At 51.6% G+C, this 15,379-nt stretch overlaps 1 protein-coding gene across 2 annotated transcripts in view; it reads left to right on the top strand.

The window, feature by feature from the left end:
* Positions 1–15,379, top strand: part of RAB11FIP3 (RAB11 family interacting protein 3) — a 77,797-nt gene that overhangs the window by 23,633 nt on the left and 38,785 nt on the right. For both annotated transcript variants that reach the window (XM_037385981.1, XM_037385982.1), the window contains exon 3: positions 14,097–14,188. In XM_037385981.1, the coding sequence (XP_037241878.1) occupies positions 14,097–14,188 (92 nt within the window). The remainder of the gene's footprint in view (positions 1–14,096; positions 14,189–15,379) is intronic.

Below are 15,379 nucleotides of genomic sequence, written 5' to 3'. Positions count from 1 at the left end.
AATAACTCGGAAAGTGGAATATTTATAGCTTTGTATTGTAAAACTTGTCAAGCTGATAATGTGGAGGTAGTAACGATAGCGATGTGAAAGAGGAGACTCTTACAGAGCGTGCTTGAAGAAGCCAGGTAATGTGTGTAATGCCTGGGGAATCCACATCCAGAGGAAAACCTTATTGCACTTGGCTACCAGCAGTGAGATTCAACGGGACATCTTTCTAGTCTGCAGGGAAAAAGAAATGGGGAGCAGCCAGTGTGACTGCTGCGTTCATCATGTTTAGCAGCTACAGTTCATGGGGGATCTTCTCCAAAAAAAACAGGTACGAGGGACTGTACGCGAGCCACTCGGGAAAGGCTTAGGAGTGAGGTTTCTGTCTGTTTGTACGGCAAGGAGCTGACCATGGGACAGGGGTGGTGAGGTGGTGCCTGTAACTGGAAGCCAAGGTGCGTGGAGCAAAGAGCAGCTCCAGTTTGCCGCATGTTGGATGCGGGAACTGCTGGAGGGGGTGTTAGTTGGCAAACAGCAAGTATGGGTAGTGTCAGCCACAGCTGGATGCAAACAAACAAGGGTTGTGCTCGCCAGCAGATTCCTTCCTTTGTCAGATATTTAAAAACCTTTTAAGCTTCAGACACCCGTTTTTTCTACAGAGGCCTCTCAGCCTCCAATAGGACATATTTAACCTCTCCTCTTTGTAGCAGCCCAACACAAAAGCAGTAATGAGTTGTGTAATTCACACACATGCTCTGAGCTGAAACATCTGTAACATCTGTCTTCCGAAGAAAAGCCCTCTGGGAATGGGCTCTGCAGGTACGCCCCTGCATGCAGCGAGATTGCTGGTGGTGTCAGTTCAAATAACTGCTGTGTCAGGCAGGGGAAGGTACCTTGTTGGAGCTGACAGCCTCGTCCGTCCCTTCTGCTTCGGCTTCTGATCCCTGAACAAAGGGGCCCCTGTGCATCGAGGGCAGACAGTGCATCCACTGAGGAATAGATGTGTTTGTGAGCTCAGGGGAGGGCCCGAGGGTGGAAATAGTCAAACCTTTTTTTCAAATGTTTCAACTAAAAGCTCTTTGGATTTGGGAAGATGGAAAATTCAGCTCCAGAGCCAACGCCCAAACCTGGAAGCTATAACAGAGTTCCTGCTTGTGGGGACAGCAGGGCGCTGGCAGGAGCAAGGGGGGGCAAGACTGGGGGGGACCCCTGGCAGTGCCAGGTTCAGGAGCCGGCTGATGTGCCGAACCGACAAGCTGCAGCTCAGTGGATGTACCCCGGTGGGGTTGAATAAGAGGCATTTAGCAGGAGGAGTGTGTTCGGCTTACCGAAGGCATTTGATAGGTTTCCAAAGGGAAAAGTGCGGAGCGAGGCAGGGCTGGGGCGGGCGCAGGGCAGGGTGTTGAATAGCAAATAACAGGCTGGCCAGCAGTCAGGGCTCGGGCTGGGCTGGCTGGCTTGCTTTGGCAGCGCGCAGGCAGGCTGCTGCAAAGAGCCTGTGTGAAAGCGCCGTGCCGTTGCTAATTGGAACTGGCAGCAGCATGAACGCGTAATCGGTGGGAGTCTTTGTGGGGCTGCATCGCTCTGTTCCTGCGAGCAGCCCTGGGAGGGTTTCAATGGGTGTAGCCTCGGAGCAGGGACTGCAGTTTCTGCAGCTGGTATTTCATATCCCGAAATGGTTGGTGTGTTCCTGGTAGCTGAATGCCAGTTTGGGAACTTCCTGCAAGAAAAGCGCATATCCAGCCCTCCCCCTGGATGAAGGCTTTCAGCATTACATCTTAAAAGCTTACAGCCCTGAGAGGGAACTGCACATCAGATCTCAAACCCAGGTCTGAGTAACTGCCCCTGCGTTGCTCACCTGTGTGCAGGTCGTGCTCGGCAGCCTTGCTGCAAGGGGAGCAGCAGCGTTCCCCGCTCCCACCGCCGCACTCCTTGCTTGCCGAGCCAGTCTGGTCTTGGAGATGCCTCTGGATCTGATCGTGCTTAGATGACATCTCTGAGATCATGGCTCCAGGTGCCCGTGAACCACTTAGTGCTTGTGTAAGTCCGCTAGATAGCGTGTGGTGGCTCTGAATTAATTTCTGGAGAGCCAGGCTGGCTGCTATCTTGGTGATACGGATCCGCTCTGGCTCCACAGAGCGTTTGAAGGTGCAGAATGTGTTGGGTATCTGGCTCCGTCTGGTAATGTAAACCACTGTTGGGCTTGTGTGTAGGTTTTTTTTTCCCTCTGTAGGATCTGCATTGCAGATGGCTTTTGCTACGCGAAATGAAAGCTTTCCTTGCACAGGGATAATTCCAGAAGCCAAAGCTTGCATTCCCTTACGCACTCCCAATCCAGTAATAATTTCTGAGGCTGTGTTTTTGTGCATCTTCAGTGGTCTCTCTTCCAGACTGATGCTGGAAATACGGTAGTACTTGCAACAGGCTACTGCTGACATCTAAGCACGCTTTCTCAGTGGGGATACCCAGGCCCAATTTAATATTCAAAGCATTTGCTTTTTAAAAGGAAAGTCTTCACTGAAACTTAGCTGATGGAAGGAGAGCTTGTGTGCATGTTTGACTAAACTCTGTGAGTTTCTGGCACTGGTATGAGCACTTTCTATCTTCTCATCAGATCTGCTGATCTCTTTATTCATGCAGCATTGCTGCAGTGAAGACTTTCCTGCTGATCTTGCCTGTTCCTAACCCTGGCTAAACCATCACCGATTAGGGAGACAGCTCTTTCGATGGCTGAAGGTAGGACAGATGCCTCTTTGTGTACAGCTGTTGTTCAGGGAACAGGGGCTGCCATGAATGGGAAATCAAAATTGATTCATGAGCAAGAATAAAATGGAAATTGCTCTGAATGTGTCTTCTGCATTTTTTTTGCATTGCATCTTGCTCTGCTCTGGCATGCGCATATGTGTGTGTGTGTGTATGTTCTATATATATGTACTGCTTGTTAGGATAAAGAGTTTAATGAAGATGAGTGTTAATTCTGCCCCTGGAAGGAGTGAAGACTTAAATGTGGTTTTAAAATTTGTACGTATGCTTGGCGGGGGGGATGCCCCCACTGTTCTTTGTAGTGCTGTTCTTTGTAGATCAGTCCCTGCTCGTCCCTGTAGTGCAGAGGGATGCTTGTAGCACCATTACTGTGCTTGTTAAGCTTGAAGTCCACATGCTTGTCATCTGTGACCCCTTCAGCTAGGGACAGGAGCAGCCAAGCCTTTCTTGGAAGTGCTGAACTTGGGATTTTTTTCTTGATATGGTGCTACTTAGACTTGTCTTGGAAACCACTGGCTGTGAGGGCTGTCTGTTCAGTCTATGTAACGCTCCATGCTCACAGGGGACAGGGAATTAGGAGTGTACGTGCTAGTTTGTGATGGAGGCGGGCTGCTTTGGTGGTATCCTGTGGTCAGAATGGCCTGGGCACTCTCTCCATTCCTCTCCTGCAGAGGCAGCTCTAACAGGAGGGGGGCCGGGGGTACCTGGAGGCACAGAGGCATGCTCCTATGAAAGACTGGTGCTTGGGGCATGAGGGGAATGAGGGTGGGACAGAGGTCCTCTGCATGATGGCACAAACAGATGAAGAGCTGAGCAGATGTGAGTCCAGCCCAACTATCATCCCTAGAGACTGTTCCTGGGTGAGGGGAGGGCACAGGCGAAAGCCTCAGGGCAGGTGGTGCTGGGGTGTTTGCTCTCTTCCTCCAGCCTGCATCACACTGTGTCTCTGGAGAAGAAAACTTGGTCATCTGCTCCTGAGGAGCCCCAAAATGCTGCACAGCGTGTTCAGCTGCTAGCCCAGCCTCTGTGGTCAAATCCTTTGTTATCAAACCTCTTGAAACAAGGAGACAGCTGTGCCACTTGGACACCTACCTCTGCAGATGCAGCCTTGTTCTCCACACCTGTTTGTAACAGCCCCCCGTACCCTGGCTGTGGCTCCCGTGCCCCGCTGTGGGGCAGCGGGGAGATGGGAGGTCAGTGCTTGACATTCCCAATACACACGCTTGTCCTCTGTTTTGGAATCCTTTCATGCTGGAAGGGGTAACTCCAAACTGGCTCAACTGGGAGGAGGGATATTTAGTTCTTCAAAGCAAAACTGGGAACAAAATTGCCGCCTGCAAAACCATTTATCTCCAGCTGTGCAGCTGCCAGGACTCAGCAAGGTTAATTCTGGCTACAAACTTTCCCTGCGTTAGTGTAAGCAGGGAGATTTGGATGAGTGGGGGTAACTGGTTGTTCCCCTTCAAACTGGGAGCAGTGGTGGGGCAGCGGGGGGCGAGAAGATGCTCTTCAGCTGTGGAACCTGTCCCGCTGCGGAGTTCTAGAGCAGTGGGGAGCAGAACCACACAGCTTACGTCACCCTCGAGCTCTTTTAAGTCATTATTTATTCCTGCGATAACATGCTAGGGAAAGGACTCGGAGGCTGATGGGGCCGGGGGGGGACGACACTTCTGGCTCACCGTGGCTTTTTTGGTTTGCAGTTCTCTCTCCCTTTTTTTTTTTGTCATCTTTTTAAATTTACGGAAACAATTGGGTTTATTCATTTTTGTAACTTGGCAGCTGGGTGAAGGGTTACGTCAGGGACGAGGCCGGCCGGCTCAGTGTGCGCCATGCCTGAGCAGGGAGCACGTCTTCCCAAAAACAGCCTGGCAGATGACATACTGCATTGACCTACTTTCGGGAGAAGCACCGAAGTGTTGGAGAAACTGTGTCCGTAGGCTTCCTCGCAGCTCTGGGATGAGAATGGCGGGGGATTACTCAAACGTGCTGCTGTAAAACTGCTGCTAAGGCTTGGCAGCCCTCGGGATCCTGAGGAACAGGAGATTGGCACGAGCATCTCTCCCGTTTTGAGAATTCCTTCTTTATGAATATTTTGCAGCCTATGCCAGAGAAATCTTGCTCTGTCTGGTCACTGCTGTGGAGTGTAACAGGCTGCAGGTCCAAAACACACGTGCAGTCTGACGGAAATCCAGTTCACAGCACTGCAGAGCTGCCCCTCGCACCATGGCAGCTGTGGTTAAATGCCCAAAGCATCGCCATTTGTACACAGCTGCTCGCGAGGGGAAAGCACTGCTGTGTAGCCAGATCTCTTGCAAATTACGGAGCGGAGGGAATTCTGTGTGGCCTGATGATTTAAAATAAACTGGTGGTGGCTGCTCAGACTATAACCCAAGCCTGATAGAGGCAAGCTGGGGTGAGTTTAAATTGCAAGTGAAAAGCCTAAGTCTGATGCTCAAAAGAAAACTAATTTCTCTGGCAAAGGGGAAGAAAAAGCTCTGCAGGAACTACCTGTTTTCTTGGGGAAATGGTTGGTATAAAAATAGAGAGCAGTGTTTTATTAGAGCCTTGGAGTGCTTCTTAGCACACTCGATCTTCTACAGGGATGATGACTAAAAAGAAAACAAAGGCAACTTCTGTTAGAAAACAGATACTTCTCATCACCCATCTGCTGTCTCAGTATTTCTCCATCGTAAGTCTTATTTTCTGCGTCGGGAGCGTGCTGTTTCCTTCCACATCTGCTGCTGCTTCTGGGAGGCTGGGCTGGCCTGCGGTTTGGGGAGTGCGTGGGGGAGGCTGGGCTCGGCGGGTGGCTCCAGGTGGGGCGGCGGCAGTTTCGGTCCAGCCTGTTTTGATTGCTCAGGTTCAGATGTTAGCTCCGGAGTGAGGGGTTATTAATGCTGGGCTCAACCCAGGAAGCTGGAGAATGCCGCCTTCATCCTCACCAGCGATGTCTGGCCAGAGCTCAGGAAGGCATCCCTCCCTGGGCTTGGGTAAAGGCAAGTAAGTAGCCCATCATGCTGCCGCCACACCAGCAGGCAAGCTGGAGCTGTCAGAACACTTCTCGTTAGGAATCCAGTCAATCTGGTGTTGTTAATGAAGGGCTAATTGCTCACCTATGACTTTTGCTTCTCCGTGAGCTGTGCCCGGCTCTGTCACAGCCCGGAGGCTTGTGACTGTGTGGTGAGTGTATCGTTGTGACACCTTGACAGATTGATGTGGCAAAAGCTTGTTTCTTCTGAGCGTTTCCTGGTCTCACTCTCAGACACGAGAGGCTGTGTGTGATGTGGCTTTGCTGGGAAATTGGTCCTAATTGCAAAGCTGCTGGGTTGGGCTGTGCTGGGCGGGCAGCAGGAGGGCTGGCTCCACTGGGCATCCCTGCACTGAGGGAAACCTTTCCCTGGTGTTCCAACTAACCACGGCTCACTCCTTCATCCCCATCCCGTTCTGCCCGTACCGAGCAGCATCTCGTCCTGGGTTGGTGTGTGTGTCCCTCAGATGTCTTTCTCCTTGATCATCTTTTCCAAGTGCATAGAGTCTGACTGTAAATCTGCTTACTCGCTAGGCAGCTCATTTCTCCTTCAGATAGGAAAGACTCCTGCTAACGAGGTGACCAAATTCACTGATGTGAGATTCACAGGACGCAGCAAAGGGCTACTGTCCCCTCTTGCAGCTGTGGAGCATCTAGAAGAGCTTCTGCTTCAGTGTAATCAAATGCTTGACAAGAAACCAGCTGCTGGATGTCCCAAAGGTGGTGTCTAAATGCAGTGTGCTCTGGGAAGCTAAGTTAGGATGTTATGTTGTTTCAAGATGTCCTGCCTCAGTGGCTTCACAGAACAGGGAATAAAGCTGTTGGCTGCAAAATCCAGCTTTGTTTCCTGAAATAAAGAGTTATTGAAAGTGGAAGCTAGAGTGAAGGAGATGGAGGACATCCTTCAGGAGGTCTCCTCACCAGGGCAGCTTGTGCTATTTTGGAGGCTCAGTCTCTTGGTGTTTTCTGCTGGTAACATCACTAAGTGGCTCTGAACCACTTGCTGGTGGCCACAAGCCTGCTCCGCATTTTCCACACCTGCAGTAGTGATCCTTTGTTCCAGGCTGACACAAGTCTGGAGGAATTTGAGCTGGTCGTGATGACTAGCACACACACAGCTCAGATTGCTGAGAATTAAAACCAAGGACCCATATGTTAAACTTAGTACCAAAACCCACGTGTGTTAGCTGTGGCTCCCTGTCTCCGGTCTGTCGCTGCAGCGGAGGCAGCAGTGCTCACCTGGGCTCTGAGACAAAGTGAAGGCAGCTAGGTTTATGCTTCCGAAGTACTTGGATACCGTGAGGTTAATTCTTTTTATTATGTCTTTAGATGATATGCCTAAACAAAGCTTGAGGGCCTGCACTGTATGAAGAGGATCAAAAGGAATATGCAATAAGTACCAGTTGATGAGCAATGATATGCAGAAAGCAAAGGGCTGCTAAAGTGCGTTAGCCGACAGGGGCTGGGGTGAGGGTTGTGTAAACAGCCTTAATTCTGACACTGCTTTCTTGGGAGCCCGAGCTTGCCACTCGGTTATTCAGTCACGTAATTTTTAGTTGTAAAGTTACGGTCTTCAGTAAGTGTTCCTGGCCCGTTGTCTCGTTTCTGGAGGAGTCAGCAGGTTGAGCTACAGGAAAAGCCAACAGCAGAAAGCTGCTCTTCCCAGTGCTGATCAGCGCTGCCACTTTGTATGTGAGCATCCGAATATAAATGTACTTCTGGAGCACTTACGGAAAGCAAAAGGGTGGATGGGTGGGTGGCTGCTAGCTTTATCCTACAGGAGCTAACACCACATGGGTGTCTGAGCTTCAGTGAAAGCACAGGACCCTGAGCTGCCTCTGGAAAGCAGATAGTGGCTTCCCCTGTTGTCTCTTCGCTCTGGATGCAAGAACCTCCTAAATGCCTGTAACTCTCTACTACCTGACTGTGTGTCCTTTTTGCCATCTTGTTTTCAAGCAGCGTGCCCAGTAAGGGAGTTGTCCTCTCTTAAGCCAGCCATAACTTTGTCTTGCCTTTTTGGGTCTGTTTTGTTTTGTGCCATTTGTGCAGGTGCCTAGTCTTATTCCTACGTTGTACAATTCGGGTCTGTTAGCTGCACATAATCCATACTGTTTGAATCACTTTGAGTTTGTGGCTCTGTGGCTTGAAGCAGTATGTACAGTGTGTGTTGGCAGATGACTTAAATACTTCTGAAAGGCTCTGTTTTTCTAGGTCATTCCTATATGAAGCCGATAAAACTGGCTCTGTTTCTGACCTGTGTGTCACTACTGTACCCACAGCTCTTCACTCAAGGTGCCTTTTCACTGAAATCCTGTCTTCTGAAAGCAGTTTTTAGAATCTATTTCGGGAGCCTTATGTACCCTGGGACTTCTGGTCCTGTGGCTCTGTTGTGTGTCTTGAAAATCCCAGGTTACTATTGCACATCCCAGCCCTTTTGAAGTACAGCGATTCTCCCGTCTGCACGATGAGAAGGCAAAGGCTGCTGTGAGAGCTCAGCACACATTCACACATTCACCCCCATGAAGAGCTCAGGACCTGTCCTGCTTGTTCTCTAGCTGCATGTGTGCCATACATCCAGGAGAAATACTCCATCAGTGGGAGAGCACGCGGATATGTTCGGACAGAGGCTGTCCTTGTCAGAAGCTTTATGCAGCAGTGCTTGGACAAAGATTTATTTGTTGTTATTATTATTATTATTTTAAATACTGGGAGGAACGAGGGCATCTTAAGAACAGAGGGGAAACAGCAGCACAAGCCAGCAAGAAATGGGGCAGCACTGGGGAACACAGAAAATCATAGAATTGTAGAATGGATTGGAATGGACCTTCAAGATCACCCGGTTCCAGCCCCCTGCCACGGGCAGGGACACCTCCCACCAGCCCAGGTTGCTCCCAGCCCCGTCCAGCCTGGCCTTGGGCACTGCCAGGGATGGGGCACCCACAGCTGCTCTGGGCAGCCTGGGCCAGCGCCTCACTACTCTCACAGTGAAGAATTTCTTCCTAATAGCTCATCTAAATCTGCCCTCTTTCAGCTTAAAGCCATTTCCCCTTGTTCTATCCCTACAGGCCCTTGTAAAAAGTCCCTCCCCAGCTTTCCTGTCAGCTCCTTTATGCCAGGCTGCTGTAAGGTCTCCCCAGAGCCTTCTCTCCTCCAGGCTGAACCACCCCAGCTCTCTCAGCCTCTCTGCACAGGAGAGGTGCTCCAGCCTCCGAGCATCCTTGTGGCCTCCTCTGGACCCGCTCCAACAGGTCCACCTCCTTCCTGTGTTGGGAGCCCCAGAGCTGGAGGCAGCGCTGCAGGGGGGTCTCAGCAGAGCAGAGGGGCAGGATCCCCTCCCTCACCACGCTGGCCATGCTGCTGGGGATGCAGCCCAGGAGACGGGTGGCTTTCTGGGCTGCGAGCACACGTTGCCGGCTCACGTTGAGCTTCTCATCAACCAACAGCCCCAAGCCCTTCTCCTCAGAGCTGCTCCCAATCCATCCTCTGCCCAGCTTGTGTTAGTGCTGGGGATTGCCCTGACCCACGCAGGACCTTGCAATTGGCCTTGTTGAACTTCATGAGTCCGCACAGTCCCGCCTCCCGCGCCTGCCAGCGTCCCTCTGGACAGCATCGCTTCCCTCCAGCGGGTCTGCTGCACCGCTCAGCGTCATCAGCAAACTGAGTCCCAGTGTCCATGTCACCAACAGAGATACCAAACAGCGCCGTCCCAGCACCGACCCCTGAGGAACAGTGCTTGGCACTGGCCTCCACTTGGACATCGAGCCCTTGACCGTGACTCTTTGAGTGTGACCACCCAGCCAATTCCTTATCCGCCGAGCGGCCCGTCCGTCAGATCAGCGTCTGCAGGTTAGAGACAAGGATGTGGTGCGGGACAGCGTCAGATGCTGATGCCAATAACATCCTAGCCCTGCAGTGTACACACACCTCTTAACCCCTCTTGTTTATTCCTAATTCCAGCTACTTCCTTCCCAGCCCCCCTGGTGTTACTCAGGGTGTGTAACATCATGTGTAGGAGGAAAGGGAGTGCTGTGGCTGGCTGGTGGCAAGAGCTGGACTTGGGGCAAAATTTGTATGACAGCAACTCTCCCAAGTGAGTGCTGCAGTTGATGCAATGAGCTTGGAAGGAGGTGGTCTCAGTGGGGCTGGAACGAGCACATGCTGAGCAGCGGGAAGCTTCAAGGCAGAGATAGGGAAAGGTGTCAAAAAGATACTGCAGATGCCTCATGGTAGACTTAATTTACGTATTGCGTTACTTTTTTTCCCCTAAATTCACCATATCTGCACTGGATGATATAGTATATATGCCTGGTCTTACTGGTTACAATCAATTCTGTAAATTCTGCATCAGCCACATTACCCTGGTAAAACAGTGCTGCCGCACTAGTTAAATTAAAGCTTTATTCAGCTGCCTGGTACCCTGCCCACATATTCCAGACAAATAAATTAGCACAATTAATTTGGGAAAAAGACCTAGTATATAGCTTGTAGCCTCTTTGCAGGGAGATTGTTGGGCAGTAAGGTTCTCCAGAGGGTCTCTTGGAGCCTGATTTTTAGCTTTGAGATTTTGGGGCATGTGTGGATGTAATGGGACTAGCAAGTGGGAGTGATGGGTAGAGCTGAAACTGCGGGAGAAGCTGGGCAAAGAGGAAAGGCAGCTCCTAATGACATCTGTATCTCTGGGCTAGAGCTGTGGTTTTGAGCAGTTTCGGAAAGAGGTGATTCCAGGTGCGCTGAGCACATCGTCTCTCAAAAGAAGAGGAAGGAGAGAGGTCAAATGAAACAAAGGATGGGTGTAAGAGGTGGAAGCATGCTTCGTGGGGCGAGGGGCATGGAGAAGGTGATGTGAAGGAGAGTAGGTGGCAGCTGGGATTTGGCTTTGAGGTCCAAGAGGGAATCTGAGTGTTTGTGCTCACCGCATGCTGCTGGAGCAGGGCTGGTGGCCCATGGCCATCCTGCACCCATGATGGTGTGGTGAGGGAGAATGGCTGGCGGAACCCTCCAGCTCTCACCACACACCTCTTTCTGCACCTGGAGGATGATGCTCATCACATGGGGGGTGCCAGTTGAGCAGCAAAGGTCTCTTGGGTTTTTTGGCTCTTTTGGACAGGAATTTAGAAGCTTCACGCAGCCTATTGTGCTGGAAGGCTTGCAGGCAGGCTCTCCATGGCAACTCTCCCTATACACAAAGCACCATATGGCTTTTTTGGAGGGGGAGGGAATGAATCGAGCAGAAAAGTCAACCTTTGTCTGCGGTGGTGTTTTTCTTTGCTCTCTGATGTGGAGCGTGGGGAGGTGGAAACGTGAAGTGCTGTCTCCTGGGCATGGCTTCTGCTGGCTGTGCTACCACCAAGGGTGCAGGTGACCTCTCAAATGGTCTTTGCTTTTTGCAGTAGAGCTTGCTGTAAAAATAAACCCTGCCTGTGCAGACCCACTCTTTGGGCTGGGTGCTCTGCAGGCAGATGGAGCAACCAGTCGCCTGTTTGCCCCTGCACTAAGAAGCCCCTGAAGGGACGGGAAGGCTCCAGGAGCACTCGGTTTGGGCAAGAGCCGTACAGGAGGCAGCTGGTGTCAGGACCCGTTTGTGCGTTGTCTGCCCATGCTTTATGTATCTGCTTCCAAAGGGAGCTGGAAGCCTTCACTTGACTGTAAATCCTCTCTTTTCAAGTCTCTTTTGGAAGGAATGAGCAGAATAAATATCTTTATCTGTGTCTGTAGAAAAGCAGGAAGCTTTTGTGTGTTTACTTGGAGGGGGAGGAAGAGAAATTATACGGGATTAAGCAGCCCATGCCTGGCTCCACCGCCTTTGGGACACCCTGTGGTTCCCAGGGCTGCCGCAGGGTGCCACCAGGAGCACTGGGGTTGGCCTTGCAGGGTGGCCACCGGTAACTCTGGCTGGGTTGCCCAGCTGTGTCCATCAGAGCTGTGAGATCATGCAGCTGGAAGCAGTAGCAGCTGCCCAGCACCCAGCCATTTGACTGGAGCCCTGCTGCTGCTGGCTCGAGGATTCAGATATGCCGCAGATGAAGCATTCATGCTGTGCCAGGGCATGCTCGGAAGCTGTGGGGGAGCAGAGCTGTCACCAGGGCTCATGCTGGATGGGACATGCCACAGGGCAGAGCCCTGGCCGGGCATGGGACCAGGGTGCTGTGCCTGCAGTCTGCATCACGGTGAGCTGGTCTGGCTCTTTGGATGCTCCTGTGCACATCACAGCCACCTCTCTGGAGGTGGCCGTTGCCTGCCTGCTGCAGTCTGTACTCGGCAAGGGACGTGGCTGGCTGTCCCCTCTGCTGGATGATGTGACATGGGTTGCCTTTCAGGAGCACTGTTTGTTTTTTCCAGAAGTGGGCAGAGGCTCCTCTTGGTGACACCTACTCTTAGGTGCTCCCATGGCTTTAGGTCCCTGTCCCCATCCCCTCGGTCCTCCCTGCTGTCAGCAAGGAGGCTCTCAAATCCCAGAACAGCAACAGGGATAACTAATGGGAAAACTCCTCCCGCTTGCAGGCTCAGACCCACGGGTAGAGCTGTGCGGGTGGGGACAGGGTAACGTTTGAGGAGAGGGAGCATGCAGTCCTAAGATACTTCAGTGCTAAACCCCTTCATTAGAGTAGGGGGTGGCCTGAGGCTGCCTTGCCTTGAGCAGCGTGCTCAGGCAGCAGTGTTTTCATGTGCCTCTCTCGCTGCCTTGCCCGGGGTTCTGCGCAGGAGCCCCGGCAGCTGGAAGCGCAGCTCATAGCGGCACCGCCGCCGGGTGCGGGGAGAGCAGTGGGGATATTGAATTCATAAATTGTGAACAAGAGCACTTGTCATCTGCTGAAGCCGTGACCCTGCCGTGTGCTTACTGTAGAGCACAGCATTGTGTGCTGGTTTCTGGAAAAGCAATTTGGCTTATTCCTGGGTTTGATTTACAGTCTAACCCCTGGGAGCCCCAGACACGGGGTGGGGAGGGCTTGTTTCTTGGTGCTATGTGCTCAGCTTCTGCTCCCGTGGGCTGCCGGTACCCATCAGGTTGGTGGCTTCTGTATCTCCCGGGCCCTGATTCTCTTTGCATTTAACTTGCATTCAGCTGACAGAGGCACTGGGGAGGGTGTTCATGTGGGAGGGGTGTTGCTGTAAGCCTGACTCCTTACTCTGTCCTGTGCCCTAATCCCTTGACTTTGTGCTAGATGGACCCAAAGCAGGAGCCCCATCTGTGACTGTATAGGGAATATACCCTTCGAGGGAGGCTGGGTACAGTCCCGTCGGGGTGGCTGTGCCGCTTGGCTGCAGCAAAACGTCATGCGACTTACGTGCCCCTTCAGCTTGGATGCGAGCCTGGGAGCTGTTGGAATTGGCTGTGCCGCCAGCCTGCTGTGAAGCCACCAGCCTCTGAAGGACACAGAAAGCACACCCTGCTCTGTAGCTCTGCTCCCATCATCTGCCTTCAGCAGCTGTAAAGGAGAGCCTGTCCCTCCCCAAAGCTGGGCGGCTGCCGAGCTCTCCTAGGAGCGCTGACATCGTGACTCCTCTGCCCAGCCAAGTTTATCGACATCAGACAAACCTAGTGCCACAACGTTTGCAGCTCCAAGGCATGTGGGTTTGAGCCTGCTATTTATTTTGGGACTGCAGCATCTGATCTTGATTTGGTGTTTCCAGCCTGTGATCTAGGTCGTGTGCTGGATCAGGCATTAGCTGTTGCTTGAGGGAGCACAGGGAATTTACGCTCCCTTCCTCGGTTGAAGGGCTCAAAGAAATGCTGCTCCGCTCTGCTGCAGATGGGTGTTTGGGGGTGAGAGGAGTAATTTTTTTTTTCTTTTAAGAAATCTTGTGGAAAACCTCCTATTTTCCTGTCCGCCTGTGAGGATGGCTCCTGATGTGGCTGGCCAAGGGAGGAGCAGTAGATGATAAAAGCTTCGGTGCAGCCTGCTTTCTCTGCGGTTCCCATGGTAGTTGGCTGTCACACATAGATCTAATGTATTCCCTGCCCACAGCAGGATTAAAGCCTTCTGGGAAAAGAATAAGAGGATGTAGGAAACGGAGATAGGGAAGAATCCAGGAAAAGGAATGAAGACCATGGCAGGGTAGGGATGAATCCAGGTGCTAGCCCTGTCGGAGCAGCAAGTGGCCTCGTAGGACCTCTGCCAAGGAGCAGCCGTCCCAGTTGCCTTCCACCCGAGGTGGTGGTGGGATGCCTGGAAGCAGAGATCCTTTCTGAAAGCTGGAGGCACCGGTGCTTGCAAAAGGAAGTTCCTGTCCTGCTGCTGTCATGTCTCCCAACGCTGTCCTTCGCTTGAGGGTACAGGTTTCCTTTTGGTGATTCTTTTTTTTTTTCTTTCCTTTGCAGATCCTGATAGCCAGTTGTATGATATGGGATATACCCCTGAGGAGGAAGCCCCGGCCTGTCCTGATGAGTTTGATGACTTTGTCACGTTTGAGGCAAGTATGAGCGCTGTAACCTCCCGCAAACATCAGCTGGATATAGTGTGAGACTTGAGCACAGAGGGTTTGGCTGGGGGAGAAGAGCATTCGCTGTGAGAGGGCTCAGGGGTGCTTAACATGTGGTGAAGACAAATCCTTTAATCTGCAGGTGACTGGCCCAGAGAATTTGCAGCAAGCATTTGGTGCTGTTCAAGTTAAAAATGGTGTTCAAACAAAAATCCAAAGCTAGTGCTGTCTTAGCTTGCAGAATTGCCCGAGCGTGGTGCCCTGGTGAAAGAGGGAGATGCTTTTTGCGATGAAACACTAGCAATGCAGGAAGGGTGCCTGCTGCTGTTGTGCTTGCCTTATTGCTGGAATTTCTGAGGTTGGAGAACCTGAGCCTGATTTTGAGATGTACCAGCCAGGAGCCTACCTGGGAGGCACAGCAGAGTGGTCAGACGTTGGCACTCAGTGCCTTTTGGCCAGTAGAAGGCAGAGCAGAAGACAAAAACGTAGATTTTTCTCTCTATTCCTGGGCTTGATCAAGGATGCTTTATCTGGCATGTTTTTTTCCTTTTGTTGAAGTTGCAGCCTCCATCCCTCCGTTCTCTTTTGTATTCCGTAGCCCAGGAGCGTATCGCAGTGATATCCTGTGTCTGCTCTCCCCAGCTAGAAAGGAGGCTGCTGCTACAGTGACCTGTTTTCTGTGTTGATGGGCATTTGGGCTTGCTTTGGTAGGCTTCCTCTGTTCCTGCTCCATACCTTCCAGCCTGGAGCAGAAGGTGCTGTAGGTGCCTCCAGAGCAAAGGGCCAGCTGGCTCCCTAGTCCCATGTGGGGACCGAATAGCTTCTTTCTGCTTCTCCTCTTCAGGTTTTTGACCCTTGTGTCTTGGTAGCCTGAATGTTTTTATCACATAAATTGTCACTTGCAAAGGGACTCCCAGCCTCCTTTATGTTTGCATGCAAATATATCTGCCTTTGCTTTATATAATCTGTAATATGTTATTTTGGCCTTGTGACATTGATAAAAGTCTCAAGCTATTCGTTTGAGTTCCTAATGATAAACTGGGTGTTGGGCAACTTGTTGTCCCCACATTAGTGAGAAGCACAGGTCCATCACTTATGATTACTAGAAGCTCTTGCTTTGACGACTTAATGCTTGACAGTGGACCAGGTCATCGTCCCATTTCCCAGCTAAGCGCAGGTTTT

This window comes from Falco rusticolus, chromosome 4 (genome assembly GCF_015220075.1).
Source record: "Falco rusticolus isolate bFalRus1 chromosome 4, bFalRus1.pri, whole genome shotgun sequence".
Taxonomy (NCBI): Eukaryota; Metazoa; Chordata; class Aves; order Falconiformes; family Falconidae; genus Falco; species Falco rusticolus.
The sequence above is the reverse complement of the archived record's forward strand: the minus strand, read 5'-3'. Positions and strand labels throughout refer to the sequence as shown.